The 13939-nt window shown below is 41.0% G+C and overlaps 1 protein-coding gene across 1 annotated transcript in view; it reads left to right on the top strand.

Annotated features, from left to right (window-relative positions):
• Nucleotides 1-10916, top strand: part of abcb6b (ATP-binding cassette, sub-family B (MDR/TAP), member 6b) — a 50532-nt gene extending 39616 nt beyond the window's left edge. The window contains exons 18-19 of the mRNA XM_049593899.1: nt 5486-5554; nt 10802-10916. Coding sequence (XP_049449856.1) covers nt 5486-5554; nt 10802-10916 — 184 coding nt within the window. The remainder of the gene's footprint in view (nt 1-5485; nt 5555-10801) is intronic.
• Nucleotides 10917-13939: the final 3023 nt, after the last annotated feature.

Genomic DNA, 13939 nt, shown 5'->3' with positions numbered 1-13939 from the left:
GTTTTATGAGGCTCTGGTGGCTTTCAGTTGCCTCATTGTCTTTAACGTTACACGGCTCGGCTTTCTCTCGCATGCACTCTTCCTACTTTTCCCTGTGATGTCTCAGGTGTTGTTATAGATTGGTCGTGTTGCCGCGAGACGTGGCGACTTTAACTTTTAAACTTTTACACAGCACGTCTTTCAGGTACGGCGACGTTGGACAGAAAGACGTGCTGTGTAAAAGTTTAAAAGTTAAAGTCGCCATGTCCTGTCTCAAGTGCTGATATAGATTGGTCGTGTTGCCGCGGGACGTGGCGACTTTAACTTTTACACTTACACAGCACCTCTTTCTGTTCAACGTCGCCGTACCTGAATCCAAAGTATCGCCATGTAACAGACGTTTTTTTCACCACCAACTCAGCCTGTTCATGGTCAAGCTCATGCTCTTCTTCAGCGTCTGTGTTGGTCACTGCTGCCCACACCAGGATAGCTTGTGGGCGTGATGTCAACAAACTCCACACACTACAGGAGAGGCAGTCACGTTCACAGGCGCACACGTTGACATTTATTTAGCCTACATTAAATCACAAATCGCAGCCTTTTATACGGTTATGTAATCGCACAGCCTGACATCGCGATTGCGATTGTGATTAGATTAATCATGCAGCACTATCGACATGTTAGCGATGTCGTTTTGAGCACATTAAATGCTGATCTTAGCAGTTAGCTTAAAGCACATTGTACACAGTACAGCCAATGGATGTGTTATAAGAAACTGGATACGACATTGATGGCGGGGCCCCGTTCATTCCTGTGAGAGATGTTCAGTGGCATATGACGCAAATTGGTTCAACTACTGCATATAAAATTACACAGACCACTAGCACTGCTTCCGCATTGTGTGGCCCATAGAGTAGGCACAAAAGAGACGTCCACTGGCCAAATGGCCAACTTCTAGTTTAGCGCTCCGCCAGTTTGAGTGGGGAGAAAATGATTTAATTGTGGGGCTCTTCTAGACTGTGTTAAATGTTATCTGATGGAATGGATCAATTCCTGATACTGAAAGGGTCATTTCGTGGGGGTTGTTTTGCTCAAAAAAATTGTATCCACTGATTCGTTCTTTCATAATGTAAGTTGATGGGAAAAAGTCTTTTTGGGCTGCATGGCATCACGTGATGGACCCCAGGAATTGCAGTATCACTGTTTGGTCATTATGAAAATTGGCTTCAAAGCCCAGCACACTTCCTGGGGGCCTGGCAGAGCCTGCGAGAGTTGCTAGCATGGCTGTAGACTTTTATGCCGTGTCATGACACACACATGAGAATGTGCGCACCTGTATGGAAACTCTGACCCATGCATACAGACATTGTTTACAGATGTTGACTGTGACTAATCATCTGTGACTAGCGATGACACTGGCAGAGCTCTGAGCTCGTTTTTATTCATCATCTTCCTTTTGAAATTAATTATATGTTGCAGTTTGGGTCTCAGACTTCATATTGACCATCAGTCTTTAAATAAGTTGATCCACCAGCCTCTTAATCTTCCAATAGCAGCAACAGATGGCGTCTGCTCGTAGGATCAGGCCTGTTTATTGGCTTAATCAGTTAGGCCTCCAATAAAATGAAAACACACAATTACAACAGACAGATCATGATTTCATTTTGAAGGGTGAGATGAAATGTGTCTTTAATCAACTCCGGATATTGGATGGAGGGAATGTTTTCCTTTTCCTGAGCGTGGTAGCAATCTGCTGATAAAACCAAGTCCCCTCCCTGTCATCTACAGTTAAGAGAGATATAAGTAGGTGGTAGTGATATGCAGTGACTTGGTTGAACACTTAAAGGATGGATCATTCTAAGTATGTTTAACTGTCTTAAGGTTTCATGGTTTTAAAAACCTGTCTTTTCCTCATACTGCACGCTTTTATTTTATTTTTTACTTGGATTCATTCCTGCATTCTCTCTTGAAATTCGGATGTACCATAAGGTCACCCACTTGTTTGTGGACTCCTGTTTTGAAGCCTTAAGTCAACATCTGGGCTTTCTGGAGCCAGAAGTATTTGGACAAGAGGGTGGAAGTACCCCGAACACTAGCTACTAGCTTAGTTTGGACAGTGCATTTACAGCATGGTTCATTGTGATAAAGCTAATGCAGATTTTTACCAGCACCAAAAGCAGGCTTAAAACTGTTAAAATGTAATGTAGTTAACAGGGAAAACTGAACATATGGCACCTTAGAGGGTCTTTTAGAACAACCAAACAAGTATAACAACTCCCACGTCCTGTCTGACTTGCAAAAATAATGATTTTAATGCTGCAGTGTTTCGGTGACTTAACCTTCATCAGGCAAACAGTTTTGTAACAAAGAGAAGTAGGAGTGGCTGTGAGTTTGCAATTAGTCAGAAACATAGTCCAAAAAGTTTACATTAGATAAGTATGTTCATAAGAATAAATACTTAAGTCCTTATTGTTAAATTGCATTCTCATGAAATATACATTTCCAAATCTTGCAGGTGCATTAAAGTAGCAGAGGGCTTTTATTTTGGCTACATTGTAGATATTTACTCCATAAATTGATGCAGAAAAGGCACAAACTGGTGCATTTTTAGAGTCTTTGACGCTAAAATTTTTTTGGCAGAGGACCCCAATGATCCTGTTTCATATGTGTCCCCCTCCCTAAATGTTGAAACAAAACCTACGCCTTTGCATATGTTGGTTTGCATGTGTTTGTTGTATCGTGATATATCAACCTGGTCTCACTCCAAAGTCAAACTGCCACTTGGTCAGTGATTTCCGGGGTCAGATACCAATGAAAAAAGCCGTCTTTTCACGTCACCATGATATGAGGCTGGTTGCTGTTATTGATTAACGGCACCCGGCGGGATAAGAACGCAAGTTAAAGCAGCAGAAGTCTGAGAAGGGTTGGTGGGAGGGGTGGTTGATGGGTCCAACAAACACCGACTTTCACACGGGAGAGAAGTGTTCGCGTCCTGTAAGATTATAAAACCAAACCCTGTTCTTTGTCTCTCGACCTTACCATGTGTTCTTGTTGCCTAAACCCAACCACGTCGTTAGTTGTTGGAGGAAAAAAAAGTCAAATCATGTTGTTGTACTGGCGTAGTGCATTTATTTTGAAAGAGACTGTATGTTAACGTTAAATTTCCTGTGAAAGCCAAACCCTGTTCTTCTTTCCTAAACCTAACCACATGTTTTTGTTGTTGAAGGAAAAAAAAAAGTCAATTCAGAGTGTTGTACAGATGTAGTGCTTTTATTTTGAAAGAGACACAGAAGTGCATCTTGAAAGGAGACAATGTAACAGGCAGAACTTGACACAGCGTTCCAGAACGTCAACAATCAACGCACCCAGGGTACCTCTCTCATCATATCTGGATGTGGGAGGTCCATGACCAACGTCGATATGTGACGAGGTCGGAGTGAGAATGTGTTCGACCCACCAGTTGGGAACCACTGCTGTAAACCATCCTGTGGCCCCAGTTTAGCTGCTGAATGATCCCAAATTCTTCCAGTTAACAATGCCAACTGTGAATTTGTGTCATAAACATTCACGTCTGGGTTGATGCCATTTTATCCTTCACTGCTGCCAGCAGACGAGAACGTGCACTATAAAGTTTATCCTGGACCCCACATTAAAAACAGGACATGAAACTACCTGCACGTAAACACACTGTGTGTTTTCTTCCTGCTGTAAAGCCTGAATGAGCGGATAAAAAAACCTTTGACGTCTGCAGTCTCTGAGGAGAGATATTTCTACCTTTGACCGAGGTTTTCTATCAAATATTGAAGGTGGACGTCCAAAGATAGCCTTGATGACATTAAAGCAGAGTGGTGGCTCTGCTGAAGCTTAAAGTGACATTCAGCAGTTTGGAGAGCTCTAGGTTTCTTTTTTTTTGTTCTGCACACAGTGTCGTGCACAAGGGTTTAATTTCCACTGAGGAATGGGGGCAACATGTCCCCCACTCTCTTTAAAAACCTATTTTCAGATTCATACATTTATCTCACACATTTTCTTAAAGAGAAACACTGAAATACACATGAATGTAAAATCTTCCAGCACCTTGATAATCCTCCGACTTCCCATCAGGTCACATCACAAAGAGCTCAGAGCCATTTAGATCGCTGTGTCTTTAATCAGACTCTCATCAGAGACCGGTCATAAATATTAACTTTAATAATTTACAGACAAGTTCATACAGAGTTCTCCGACCCGGAGCAACACGCGTAGCTGTGCGTCGGTTTGTTGCACGTGTGTGTCAGAAATGACAGAGCTGAAGTGTGTGTGTGTGTGTTAGTGATTACTGAGGAATGACTGTGTATTTTACTTTTATAAGACAGCTGAACATATTTAACATCTAACCACACATTACGACTTCCTCCCACTCTCTCTTTCTGCAGCACGTGTCTCCCTCCATTCCCATTTCCTCGTCTTATCCTCCTCTTATCGACCCCTTTCACCTCTGGAATCACTATCTCCATTACTTTATTTCTTTGATTCCAAAGTGCTGTGTTGACGCTGGTCTTTGATCTGCTGCCTCCTGTACACACGTGTTTAAAGAGTATTTCTGGTTCATTACAACTTAAATCCTGTCTTTTCAGCTCTGGCCATTATTTCTGTTGATAATGATAGTGCTGTAATTGATATTCCTGGCTCAGTGCCTAGAAATATTTCACAAAAGGAATCCAAGATACACAAAGCTCCAACTCAAAGGGACAGTTCACCAGAAAAATCAAAAATACATGTTTTTTTTTTCTTACTTGCAGTATATGTATCAATCAAGATTGTTAGATGACTACCTGGTGCAACTTTGACGTTGTTTTGAGCACACGGTTAATTTAGGAGTTACTGCCAACATTACGCATGTGCTCACTTTCAGTTTTACCCCAAATGAAGTGGGTTTTTATATCGAAACAGCTCACAGGACTACAAAGATGACTTCTGATAAACCAGGATTAGCCTTTAAAGAAGTATTTTATTGGTCTTTTCATAAAAGTCAGCTGTCTGTGCAGTAGGAAGACACAAATACTTTGTGCTATTTATTTATTTATCTAACCTGTATTTAACCAGGAAGCCCCTTTTAGATTGAAAATCTCTTTTATACGAGAGACCCTGCCGAGGTAGCAGCCAATCAAACACATTTAAAATGCAACAAATACAACATATAATGCAAAAATTCCCTGTTCAAACACAGTGGCCTCTCAAGAAAAACAAGCACATGTCTCTGTCACCACATTGTTTATGATGCCCTTAAATTCATTGATAGGTTGATTGATGTGTTTCTAATTTTAGGTCTTTTTAAGATTGCCAGAGAAAACAGAGAGGCCAAGTCTAAAAAGTTTTGATGATATTAATCATGTTTGATTTTGCCTGAATGATTTTATCAATGATGAGAAAAAGACTGACATAAGACAGCTTGAGCTGAGTTTTATAACCACCTTATTCATGCCTTTATTAGATTACAAGGAATAATGTTTGTGTGACGTTGCAGGTTGTCCACCATCGTCGGAGCAAACCAGATCCTGGTGGTTAACAACGGACAGATAGCAGAGAGAGGAAGGTGAGATCGTCTCAACAGCCACTGATGCATTTGTGTGTGTGTGTGTTCATGTTACACCCCTGAATGATTCTGTGTGTCCTAAGTGCTCGCAAATTTGTTATCTGTAGATCAAAACCTCAGAGTGTGTGTGACCCTTAAACCCTTCTCTCTCAGCCCCAGAGACTGATGGACCACAACACACCACACCACACACACACACACACACACACACACACACACACACACACACACACACACACACACACACAGCTACCACTTAACTGCTGATGCATACAGTCCTTTGATATAGGAGCTGGTAATGAAGACTTCCTTTCTTACACACTGAGGTCTCTCACACACACACACACACACACACACACACACACACACACACACACACATACAGGCACTTTCAGATAAACAGAGATCACCCAGATGAATATATTGTCCATATTATTAACACTAAGGTGAGAACACACCTGAGAGATGCGTTGGTCACATGGTCACATTCAGGGCTGTAAACACATGCAGGGCCTTGTTTGCCCCCCTGCAGGCGTGTTGAGGGGGAACACCAACCAAAAAGGATTCATCTTTTCATCGACACTGTGATGTAAACACCAGACAGGCCCATTTAACCTCCGGTGTCAGAATACACACAGTTTCTGCCACAAAGTGTGGGAGTGTATCATCAAACAGAGACAGGAAGAGGCCTCATCACGTCCTCAGGCTGTCCCGTGCTTAACATTCTTTACGAGGACTACGTCTATGCTTGGACCGCTAATTCTGGAAAAACACTGTTTACATGTGAACACAACCTGCATCCAGACTTATATTTTTAGGTGTTTTTGTAAAGATCTTCACCCACACACTCTGCTGAGTCTTAGTGTCTCAGATGGTTCAATCTCCACCAGTTTTAAGATAAAGGAATGTTAAATTGATGTACTGTTTTTAAGATAAGCAACTCAAACACCAGAATTAATGACAGCATTGTACGTTTCTGCAAACCACAGATGCATTACATTTGTACATTATTATGTGGCAGATACATGGAAAGAAGGCTGTGGTTAACATGTGGTTACGTTGTTAGAAAAAGACCAGATTTTGGCTTAAAATGCTTGTTGATGGTGGCACTGTCATGGTAGGACAGGCAGCAAGTTCTTGGTAAAAAGACCTTTAATCCTCATCAGAATTCGCTAATATCCAAGATTTATGACAAATTAATGGCTCTTGATAATCATTCAGTTGTCAAAACCAAAAATGCTTGGGAGCATGAGCTTGGGGCAAATTCAACGGATCAATGGTGGAACAAAGCTGTCCATAATATATGCTCAACTACTCCTTGTGTCAGGCTGCGGCCTGTACAATTCAAGGTATTACACAAGCCCGTTTTACACTGACTGATTTTCCGTGAATCTTGGGCCATTTTGCGGGCAAGCTGAGAGCGTTTAGACAGTTTAGACACAGTTGATCCGAGGCGCCCAATTTTCCACCTCGTAGGGTAGTCACATTGGCGGAACCCTTTTAGATTAAACAGTAAACAGAATGAGGTGGTCTTCCGCGACGGAAGGGGCTGTTGAAGACTTGTGGGAGGAGCTGTTGTTAAACAGGAAACAGCTGATAGCAGGAATTAGCGAGCAGCTAGTAGCAAGAGGGAAACACAAACCTGACAGACACTGGAAAGATGAGCAACTGGGGAGACAAGGAATTGCGCGCCCTCCTTGTCCTCGCAAACGAGGAGGCCATTAACCGTCAGATGACGGGGACGGTGAAGAACGGGCCGATTTACGAGAGAATCACCGAAGGACTGACCAGCCATGGCTTCCCTCCCACATCACTGTTTACGTCACACACTGAGCTACATGCTTGTTACTTGCTCACGCCCCCCATTGCCCCAAAAAAGGCGCATTCTGTATAAACAAAAGTAGGTAGGTGGCATTTTGCTGCACTTCCTGATTTTGTTTTTACACTGTCAATGCTGAAAGGAGTCCATTTCAGCAAATCTTGACTATCTGAAATATATCCTAATTTTGTGGACCAATATAACAGATGCCTCTTCTTGTAATCTGAGTCATATGATCATCTTCTGCCCCAGACTTCATAAATTCCAGAATTAATTTTTTGTGGTTTTAACAAAGGTTTTAGGAGTCCGGAGAAAAATGGATCCCTATATCGCTATATATAGGGTATATTAGCCTTTACTTCCCCTTTGAGACATCGCATTTTACTCCTGTGGAAATCTCCTCTGATAAGTTAACTTGCAAATGGAATTCTTTAATTCCTTAAGAACCCTGTCCCTGAACTAATCACTAAAATACAACTGGTTTTGTTGTTTGTTGTTCTGGAACAGTGGTCTGCAGGTTGGAAGGTGTCTCACCTAGGTGACAAAGTCAGCTCATATATTATGTCACTTAAGAAATGTTGACATGAAACATACAAATGTAACGTATTCGTGGTTTGCAGAATCGCACAATGCTAACATTTTCTTCTGGTGACTAGGCTGATATAAGACGAGCTGTAGCGTCATTCTTCTCTTCCCCTTTCGCCTCTTCCTCCTCCACTTTAACTTCCACCTTCGTGTCGTGCCTTCAGATTGACCCCTTTAACTCTCTCTGCCCATGTGCCCTCCTTTCTGCTTGTTTCCTCAGCATGGACCTGTTCTTTCTTTTTCTCGGCATCCTCTATTTCTGACCCTCGCTGAGCTTCTCTCTCCTGCTCTCTTTCCGTCTGGCGGTCCAGACAGTAACACACTTGTGGTTTTACTAATTCATAGTAAAGTTGGTCAAAGTCTGCAGGAGGATTTTTATACAGCTCAACTTTGTTTTTAAAGCAGCTCTGGTGTCACAAGACATTATCAGTGACCCACCTTCTCCTCGCCTGCTCCTCTTTTCCTTTTGTTCCTATCATGGTCTTTTAACAGTTTATCACGGCACGCATCATAGCAGCTTATATTTCTATATTAAGTATGTGTACATGATTAGTTTGTTTGTAAAACATAAACAGCCACATTAATAATGTTTATAAACAGTTTACAAACAAATTATTAACCTGAAACGAATACTTAATATAGTGTATAAAATGTTAAAATGTGTGTTTCATTTTTTGTTAATAGTAAAATTACTATTTAAAAAAGTTTAATTAACTACTCATTTACCATTTACTTATGGTTATTATGAAGTGTCTGAGTTGGCAATGAACAGCTTGCCAGCATGTACAGTATAGACAGACACTGGTGGAGGTGGTGGCTGATGACTCAGAGACTGATGAGGCATATGAGGCCGATGAATCTGTCAAGACTGGGTGGTGATGGGGAGGCCGAGGGCGCTCACAACAGCCGCAAGAAAGAACTATGGCAAAGAAAGAACCATATGTAAAATGAGGAGCAGTAAGATGATAGGCTGATAGAGAAGGTGTGAAAAACAACTGATGACTCCATTGACCTACCCAGGCGATGACACCTCGAGACAGTGAGTGAGCGTACATGCTTTATTTTATAATTATGTTCAGTGAATGTGTATTATTGGTATTTTTTTTAGGTTATTACAAAGATTATTTCAGGTCTCGCCAGAAAATTGTTGGAATTATGAGTTTTGTATTGTTGCAATATGTGTGTGTAGCCAAGGTGGCATTACATGTCTTACAAATTGTATTTCTGAATGCAGATTTGTTTTGTGCAAACTCTATTCTAGGGGACAGGGTTGTCCTCTTACATTTTTTCTCCCCTTTCTTTTTTTTTTGTGTTAAAGAGATGATAGGAAAAGTCTAATGTTGGATATCCAAAGTTGGGTTCTTTACCACGTGCTATTTTATTCCCAACCAACGGAAGCGCATTGCATTCACTTGACAAATTTAAAAAAAATCTGTTTTATTGAATATTTTTTCTGTTTTTCTGAGTATTTTTTTCTGAGTTAAGAGAGCAATAGAACAACAGACGCTTTCATTCCTTTCTTGAGTAAGGTGCCTGCGTAAAGTTGGCAAACTAATGATGACACCATCTATGTGACTTAAAGACAGGAGTATCTCCCAGTGTCTCAAACCCAAAACAAAGTAAAACTGGATTAAACTAAACAAGCGGGTCATGTTTGCTTCCATTATATCGAGCTCTCAAGAAAGGAATGAAAGCGTCTGTTGTTCTATTGCTCTCTTAACTCAGAAAAAAATACTCAGAAAAACAGAAAAAATTAGCCCGAAAAATAAAACAAAAAATACCACAAAAAACAGAAAAAAAATTACCACGAAAAGCAGAAAAATAAAAAAAAATTACTCTGAAAAACAGAAAAAATTACTTAATAAAACAGATTTTTTTTATTTGTCAAGTGAATGCAATACGCTTCCGCACCAACCCAATCATCAGAAAAAAATATTGGCATTGTTTGTTTCTGCAAACCACGGATACATTACATGTGTACATTATTATGTAATGGATACATATCAACCACACTGTGGTTAATGTGTGGTTAGGTTAAAGCACAAACACCACTTGGTTGTGGTTTGAAAAAAGATCATGTTTTGGCTTCAAATACCCAGTTTTGGTGGTGCATTCCCCGCCAGAACATGCAGCAACGTCCCTGTAAAAAATCAAACAGTATTAGCGGCACTGTCTCGGCAGAAAACACAGGGATATGTTGGTAAAAATGTTCCTGCTTTTTGTGGCACTATCCCTGGTGGAAAATGAGTGACAGGTCACAAAAAAACACCTACATTTGGTGGCTAGAAACGCAGCAATGTGTTACTACAACACAACCAGTTCTGTTGTTTTCAAACAGTGGTCTGCAGCTCGGCAGGCATCTCATCTAGGTGTCACTCCATCTCTTAATGCTAAAGTCAGCTCATACACTACGTCACTTTATATATGTTATGATTTGTATGAAGCGTCGAAAGTGAAAGCATCCATGGCTTGCAGAAAGGTACGATGCCATTATGTTATTCTGGCACCAAACACAAAACCTAAAGGTGGTTGCAGCTTTGTCAGCTGCATGATGACAGGTCAGTACTGGGTCGAGGTTTGAGCTCTCCTGAGTGACTCCTCTGACTTTCCTCTCAAGTGTTTTTATCCACATTCTGAATTTGAGCATTTGAAGATGAGAATATAAATACACGTCGACAGGGGAAACTGAAAATTACATGAATGCCTCTGCCAGGAAGCAGAATCAAAGCGACAGGAGGAGTTACTGACCCTTTTTTTGATGATGTAGTTTTGGTAATTTTGCTTTCTATCCTGTCTCATCCCATTTTCTCCTCTTTGTTCTTGTCATCGCCCGCTCTATTCAGACACGAGGAGCTGCTGGCCCAGGGAGGTCTGTACGCAGCCATGTGGATGAAACAGCAGAAAAGTCACGACACACAAACAGAAACACAGATCAACGATCAGACTCAAGACACCTGACGCTGACCCGAGTATGAACTTTTTTTTATTCAGTACTCACTACAGACTTTTTCATCATATCTGATATAGTTAAGATGATGTATCTGCACCTGTGGCTGAAGTAAAGTCTGGACAAAGTTTATTAGAAAATCACAATGACACTGTGAGCTGTTGTCATCATCATCATTCATACCATACAGTTATGGCAGCTTTTACTCTCACTGGGCCTCGTTCACTGATGTGTGCATGAAAATGTCATTACTTTGCACACAAAATAAGTGTGCATACAAAGTTACCTTCAGATTTATGACACGTGTTCACCATCCAATTTTGTTTTTGCCACCATGAGCATGTTAGTGATTGGGGTGGGAATCACCAGAGGATCCACGATACGGTATTATCACGATACTTAAATCGCGATACAATATTGTGATATGCTGAGTATTGCGATACAATATATTTCCCTGAAGGAAAACTCTGTCAACATCAGTTTTACCTCATAAGATAAAGTTTTCAGTCTCTGAGTGAGGTTTCCGGTTTCATGCAGCATTACCTGTCCTGTCCCGTGACCATATCCTGCATATGAATGCAGTTACACTTGTAGAAAATAATCTGCAGAAAACAGTTACGTCAGCCAGCTGACAACCGTAGTAGCAACACCACACTGAACAATGGAAAGTTATTCCCTTAAAGTCAAGGTGAAAGCCCCTCAGCAGCAGGAGAATCTGGCGGCGGTCAGATGTTCTTCCTGTGAAGATTCCAGTCAAGCCATTAAAAGCAGAGGCGATTATGTTACCGAGATTGTTTTGGTGAAAACATCCGGGATGGGCTCAAAGTGCCGGTGTCAAGGGGTTACTGTTTAGAGTAAAACTATATCAGCAGCCTGAGGGCCACAAAGAGGAAGACAGATGGGGAGTGTGTTGTAGCAGAACGTTGTCCTGTTTGGGAGAGGGATCCCTCCTCAGCTGCTCCTCCTGAGGTTTCAAACATTTTTTCTTTCTCTGTTAAAGAGTTTTTTTGACAGGATTTCTATCTTATCACCGTGAGGGTCCAAGGACAGAGGGTGTCGTATGCTGTAAAGCCCTCTGAGGCAAACTGGGCTATATAAATACATCTGAAATGGAAAAACAATAAAAATCCTCTGAAACAAAAACTGTGTCACAGCGTTTCTCTGTAAAATGATAATATGATACTTTTATGGCCAGACATGCACCTTATTACAAAAACGGGTTAGCAATTTAGTATTTTAGTTATTTCAGTAATAATTCTCATAAACACACAAGAATAAAGCTAGAAAGAGAAAAATACATAGCAGTCAGCCCCTCAGTAATTTCACAGTTACAAAATAGCTATAAGGCATGTAGTGTTGCTCCAGGAATCCAACATGCATACTGAGAAACACTTAATCACTAAAACATATTATATGTTATAATAAACAGACAAAATTGTGCCTATACCTCATTGATGTTGGGTTGTTTTTTTCTGTCACTTTTGGTGATTGTAAAATTGGTTCTCTATTTTACTCCGAGCAACGTTTAGAAAGTCTTAAAACGTTTAATCTAACTTGGGTTGGAGGAATCCACCGACTACATTTTCAAATGCCTGATGAGCTAAAATATTCCCTTCTGTAAATCCTGAATGCCCCAGATGTCATCAAATCCCTGCCACTCTGGGCCACATGTTTTGAGCATGTCCGTACCGAATAGCTTCTGGAACCATATTTTTGAATCCCTCTCACATGTCGACCCCAACCCTATCACTGCCATCTTTGGTGTGACGGAATCAGAGGTGAACTTATCTGCTCATCAGAATAACACTATAGCATTCGCATCTCTCTTGGCCCATCGTTTCATCCTACTCAACTGGAAATCAACAAAGCCTCCCTTTGTTTATCCAGTGGATCAGAAAGATGACAAGCACTCTTAAATTGGACAAAGTAAGATATTCACCAGAAGGATCTGAGACAAAGTTTTATACAACCTGGTCTTCTTTTATAAGATACATAGGAAACCTGTCCTTTGCTTGAGTTAAACCTTAATATAATGATACAGTGGTTCCCCTTTAACACTGAGACATTAAAGGAGGGAATTTACAGTCTGACCACCTTGTAAATGCGCATTGTTTTGTATGTTGGTTTGTCTGTTGGTATTAACATGTACAGTCTATTGACTCGTCTTTGCTAGAATGAGAAAACAGAAGACATAAACTTTGCTATTTTAATGTACATGTATAGACAGTGGAAGGGAGAGGAGGAGGGAATGGGGAGGGAGATGTCAACTGTAATTCTGCATCTTATCCTCTGAATGGAAAAATTAAAATAAAGTCTATTGAAAAAAACAGTTTTAGGAACCCTGGCTACATAATAACATACAAATGTAATGTATCTGTGATTTACAGAAACACATGATTCCAATATTTCCTCTGGTGATTTGGTTGACATATCATAGTAGCTTACAGCTACAACTCTGCTTTTCCCTGTTCCCCCAATTGACTCTTCGCTAAGTCCCACCCCCTGGATGCAGACTGGCTAATCATAATGTAGCATCAGGCCACAGCTGTGCTCCATTGACTCTAATGCAGTCGTTTCAGATTTCCTTCATTTTCAGGCTGGTTTTGTGGATTTGGAGCTAAATGTTGTGCCTGGGGCACATCGTGTATTAATGATACTCGTTACCTGGAGAGGTTGGAAAAAGATATATGTTTCTTCCCTGTTCCAAAACCAAAATCAAACCCTGAAAAGTGTAGGGTTAGCTAGCTAGCTACTGAAGGTATAGCCTACTGAATGTATACACATGCTGCTTTTGTTTTTTAATGATTATGAAACAAAGACTGACCCTGCTGTACAGGAACCAGTGAAGGGAAGCAGGGAGACTGATATTCAACCAGCTGTGTGTCATCACAGTGTGCGCAGATGAACATTGTTTGACTTCCCCAGGAGATCCCTGGTCCAGGTGCTGGCAGCAGCACGGGGGCGAAGCCAAACACTGTTCATCTGCACACACTGTGATGCCACACAGCTGGTTCAATATCAGCAAAGCTTCCCT

Source organism: Epinephelus fuscoguttatus, linkage group LG13 (genome assembly GCF_011397635.1).
Source record: "Epinephelus fuscoguttatus linkage group LG13, E.fuscoguttatus.final_Chr_v1".
Taxonomy (NCBI): domain Eukaryota; kingdom Metazoa; phylum Chordata; class Actinopteri; order Perciformes; family Serranidae; genus Epinephelus; species Epinephelus fuscoguttatus.
Note: the sequence above shows the minus strand (reverse complement) of the source record. Positions and strands in the feature narration are given on the sequence as shown.